Genomic DNA, 5,495 nt, shown 5'->3' on the forward strand with positions numbered 1-5,495 from the left:
AGAAGAGACAGAGCGAGAGTCAAAGAAAGAGGGAGGAGGGAGAACAAGGAAACCAAATAAGAGTTGCTAAAGCAGACTCTTATTAATAAAGAGTTCACTGTAGTTGAGTGCTAACTTTTTTTAAGATATAGAACCACAGATGTAGCATGTTTTTTTGTGGTTTAGGGTGCTAAAAAGCATTTTAGGGGATTTACAACCCCAAATGTGAATGCTCTTAACTCACATAAGATTTAGACCAAAAACATGTAACTTCAAGAGGCAGTAATGAACAATAGTTCATTAGAAGATAAACTGGCAATGAGACAGTCCATACACACAAAAACACACCCATTCCAGTCCCCTTCAAACTTTTAGACATCCTTTTATTCAGTTATGTCAAGTGGCAAGGTTATTTCTGGCAGCCGAAACAAGCCACTGGATATAGATGCAAGGTACAATTGTTACAATAGTCCATGAAATGAACCCTCAAAAACCAGTTTCACAATAGGTGTTAAGAATCTAAAAATAAAAAATAAAACAAAAATACCCAAAAAAGAAGCAAGGTACAGACAACCGAACATAACTTGCTTGGATGCATTTTTTGCAAGTGAGAGAAAATAAGGAAAGCAGTTATTACAAAAAATGACTGCACTATGAAAAAACCTAAAACTAATCTCTATGACTTGCCAGTAGTAATTCAAGTGAGATACATCAATATCAGAATCCCTTGATGTTGACATTCCATATCATAAAGCCTCCCACTTCTTGTTTTGATTCTCATTACCCCAGCAAGTCTAAACAAAAATAAAAACCAAGGATCAGGTATTGAAATTGCCAAGCATTACAGTGGTTCAGTAACATTGCATTAATAATAAATGTTGTTCAACATTGTTGCCTTGAAACATTAGCTGGTTATGAGGCTACTTATGTGATACATCTAAACACATCTTCCAGGTTTAATAAAAATGACAAGTATTTGCTGCCGGATGACATGTGACAAGCAATCTATTTCCATACCAAACAGAGAATACAGACCATTAGTGCATTTTAACAATTGAAAGTGCAAGTTAATAGTGATAAAATTTCCCATATTATCAGTGACTGTCCTAGTAACCCCTTGCCCATAACGTGTTTTGAGAACCATCACCTAAATCATTTTAAAAGTTGACATCCTTCTTATCAGCGACTGTCCTAGTAACCCCCTGCCCATAATTTCTCTATGGCTTTCTCTACCTCAATTCCAACATTTTCATGCTTAAAAACCCTAATATTCCAGAATTTTAAGGTTCTCTAAACAAAAATGCTGGAAGAGTTGCTTCACACTGTTTTTGGCCATGGATATGGAAAACAAAGTTTGCTTTGGATCGGAAGAAAAGATGATCACTGCCAATCAAGATTCACTTACATTCATATCCATCCTCCAACGCCATGAACAATATCACTGAACATTGCACCTCAGTAATGCAAACTCCATCCTTGATTAGACAGGTTTACTCAATCACCACCAAACATCCATAACAAAACTACTGCCAACTTGCAATAACAAAGTTACCTGCAGCTCCCATTACAGAATTTGTTTCCGTTAAATGTTAAAACTCGTTGACACAACTTTTACTTTCATTATCAGATCTAACTTCTAAGCTGTCAGCACAAATAACACAGTCCTCTTGATTTATGATATTCAAATTGTTTATATTCCACTTGAGAGAGTAAGTGAGAAGGTTTTACAAATTTTTACTTAAAGATCTTTCCATATCCTTTCCTGAGATAATTCCAAATTTTTTCAAATTCATGATTTTCTGTATTTTCCTCATCACATTTGTAGCACCAAGCTTCTATACAGAAACACGTAAGCATATAAATTATAAAGCAGAAGCAACCTTTTCACTAGAGTACCATTAACATGTGGAATTTGAATATTTCTACAAAATAGGATAGTGTGATCATAAAATTGAAAATGAACCGTTTACAAAAATTGAATCACAGATGCAGAACAGAAAGCGGAACTCAATATTAGCCAACCTATGATCCATTTATTAATCAGCTTACTACCAATAAACCATCTGTTAGGTTCTCATTGCGGGAACTTGCCCTCATGTGAATGCACCTACAAATAGGTCACTATTCACTGACTACTAAGAAGGGCAGAGAGTGGATTCTACATTATATCAGTTGTCATGTATCCATTCCCTCTATTGGCTCCATGCGCTATACAAACCCACCCACTAAGCCACACATCTCCCTTCTAGCCAATTAGACGCCTAGGCACCTTGCTACACTCTATAATCTCTATGAACTCTTCCAAATTAGCAAGTAATAAATTTCTCTTAGCAGCATTGAACTTTAAGCATTAAGGCTACATATCAAGCATAAGCGTGACCTACTTTTTTTTATGAAACCAATACAATCACTGAAACACATTTCACATACCAACATACAAAAACTCAAAAATTCACAAAAATGGCAAGACTACATTACAACATTACCTCATTCCATCGAAACTTTAGCGCCAACCTCCTTCATCTTAGCAATAATCGACTCGGCCTCCTCCTTAGTCACGCCTTTCTTCAAAAGCGTAGGCGACTTCTCCACCAAATCCTTAGCTTCCTTCAACCCCAAATCGGTAAAAGTCCTCACTTCCTTGATTACCTTGATCTTCGCCGCCGCATCGAACCCTTCGAGCTTCACATCGAATACAGTCTTCTCCGCTTTCTCCTCCACCTTCTTCGCCGCACCACCGCCCTTCCCCTTCAGTCCTCCAGGGACCATCCCTGGCATCATCACCATCATCGTCGGCATCTCAGTGATCCCCAATTTATCGCGAAGAACTTCGACGAGGTCCGAGACCTCGAGAAGAGTGAGACCCGAGAGCTCATCGACGATCGCCGAGACTTGCTCTGATGGAGCTGGTGGCTTCGATTCCTGAGCAGAAGAGGTTGAGAAAGATGGGAGCTTGGATTGGATTAGGGCTAAGAGGTTAGGATTAGGGTTTTGAGTTGTGTGGAAATTGGGGCTAGGGTTTTGGCGGAGAGATTTGTGAATGTGTGAAATGAATCGTAAATACCTCATTTTGTGGGGGCGTATTGGTAATTATGGATAAAAATGTTTATATGAGCATTGTTGGAGTCGATGAGGTTGATAGTGATAAAGCTTTCATGGCTTATGAATTTGAAGCTGAGTACTGAAAAGAAACGACTGACACTGATCTAATGCTTTAATCCTAGCCATTCAATTGATCTAATGCTCAAGAATTGGACAGCTCAATTAGACACGTCAGCGATCCGTGTGAGCCCTCGTTTTTCCCTGCTCTCTCAATTTCTCCTCTCTCTCTTCTTCACGCTTACCCCTATTCAAAAATTTCAGAAACTCTCTCTTCCGGCTGAACATGCCTCAGAATCTCTCTCTCTCTCATGCCTCAAAAAAAAAGCCACCAGTGATGCTCCGGTTACCTCTCCCCCGAAGAATGAATGTGAACCAACAGTGTTTCAGCTACCCACCCAAATTTATGAACTTTTTTTTCTTTGTGTGATTTCTTTGCCAAAGATCATCCCTTTGTTTCATTTATAGCACTAAAAATTATCTATTTCTTTCATTGCTTTTTTTATTTTTAAATCTGATTCATTTATTGTGGAATGTTTTTGAGATTTTTATAATGGGTATGAAGCCCAGTAGCAGTAGAGTGTGCGTGTGTGTCAATGGCCAAGGACTGGCTGGTGGAGATTTTATTAGGTTGTGTCCTCTGATGCCGATGTTTGGTTGCGGGGTTTATCGGTTCCTTGTGTTATGTTTTTGTTTTCATTTCATGAGTTTCAAGGGGGAAAAATTAGTGTTTACTGTGCAATCTTGTTCATAGCCAGGGATTTAGTTGTTACAGATCAATTCTCAAACATCAGTTGAACCTTGGTGTCTCTGAATTTTATGACACTGTTACTTTTGTCCATAACAAATTGTGAAAATTCAGAAATAAAATGCATCAGGTTGCTGGATTTACAAAAGAAAAAAGGGTGATGGCATTTACAGACATTTTGTATGCATGCTATTCTTGTAAAACTCCCGTTGAAGTAGAAAATATTTGAAATATATACATCATCTGAATTCAAATTAATATATTGGGGCCAGCTGACAATAGTGCCAATTGTAGTAGGGATGTCTATATGGTTCTCATTTCTCAGTAGATTTATAATGTTATAAATAAAAAATGATCGTAATGATATCTATGCTTGGTTATTTTTCAACTACAGGTTTAAACTTTTGCTATAAAATCTTGAATGAACTATATCTAAGTGTGTTAATACCCATTGAGATCTCTGTCTGCATGGTTTCTTTGTCTGGAAATTTATGAGCTAAAACATGAAATCCCTCTTGAGCTTCCTTTTTATTGGATGTAAACATCAATGTCTGTTGTGGCACACACCAATGCTAGCATTTGTATATGCATATAACAAATTTCTATTATGTTACTTGTGTGTGTGTGTGTGTGTGTAAATTTCTATTCTTACCCTAAAAAAATGATGAGAAAATTTATATTTGTGTATCAGCTTTGATCCTAAGCAATGTATAATATTGTAAATTTCAACTGCTGCAGGGCATGCCAAAGAACATTGTTATTGGCTCTCATGTTTGGGTTGGAGATCCAGAATTAGTTTGGATTGATGGATAAATAATAAATGTAAATGGAGAGGAAGCTGAGATTCAAACTAGTAACGGGAAGACGATAAGTTGAGTTCATAAGATGTTAAATAATCTTCCCAATCTAACAGGCATTCAATCTTATGATCATCTAGTTCAGTTTTCTATGATTACAATGTTCTTCCAATCTGTTATTCACCGCGTTCAAGAATTTTTGAGATTTGAACTCCCTTTGCATTTTTAATTTTAGAGTGGTCATTTTCTGTTTTCAAATATTTCCTAAAAAAAAGGGAACATAGAGTAAAGGAGGAATTAAAAATATTAGAAAAGCCTCGTCACATTCCCAGTGAATAGGTTGTTCGTGAAACATTTTCTTGCAAATATGTTCCTGCAGTATGTTTATTTTATATGTCAAGAGAGTAGGCTATAGTATATGAGAAGGACCAGGCATGTCCTTATCTTCCTGGAATTGTGTGCTTTAAATTGTTTGCAAATATCATGAACTTATGTGAAGGATCTTTCCTTGAAATGGCTTTTAAGTTCTTATTACCTTTTACAATTCCTTGGTATCACTATTGGTGTTATTACTTGTTTGTTTACTTAAATTGTTGGCCTATCTTAATTTTTTCGTAACTTTTTACTTTTTTTTTTTTTTCTTTTTTCATGTAGATACTGTTCATTGGATCACATTCCATACTTGGGAGGGCAGTTGTTGTGAATGCTAATCCTGATATGATTTGGAAGCATGAAAGACCATTGTTTTAAAGCTACGTGTATCTCTATTGGATCTAGCCAACTTCTGTTTGCTTGGAGAGGTGTGCGTGCAAAAGAAGACTCAAAAAAATTTGGAAACCAACTTTGGCATATTAACTACTGTTGAAATGAAG

The 5,495-nt window shown here is 36.7% G+C and overlaps 1 protein-coding gene across 1 annotated transcript; it reads right to left on the bottom strand.

The window, feature by feature from the left end:
* Positions 1-449: 449 nt before the first annotated feature.
* Positions 450-3,153, bottom strand: LOC115965310 (50S ribosomal protein L7/L12-like). The gene is made up of 2 exons (XM_031084503.1): positions 2,466-3,153; positions 450-773 (listed from the first exon to the last, which is right to left on the bottom strand). The coding sequence occupies exon 1, from the start codon at positions 3,046-3,048 to the stop codon at positions 2,467-2,469; it is 582 nt and encodes a 193-aa protein (XP_030940363.1). The 5' UTR covers positions 3,049-3,153; the 3' UTR covers positions 450-773; position 2,466.
* Between the last annotated feature and the right edge of the window lie 2,342 nt (positions 3,154-5,495).

The sequence above is a fragment of the Quercus lobata genome, chromosome 10 (assembly GCF_001633185.2).
Source record: "Quercus lobata isolate SW786 chromosome 10, ValleyOak3.0 Primary Assembly, whole genome shotgun sequence".
In the NCBI taxonomy this organism is placed as follows: domain Eukaryota; kingdom Viridiplantae; phylum Streptophyta; class Magnoliopsida; order Fagales; family Fagaceae; genus Quercus; species Quercus lobata.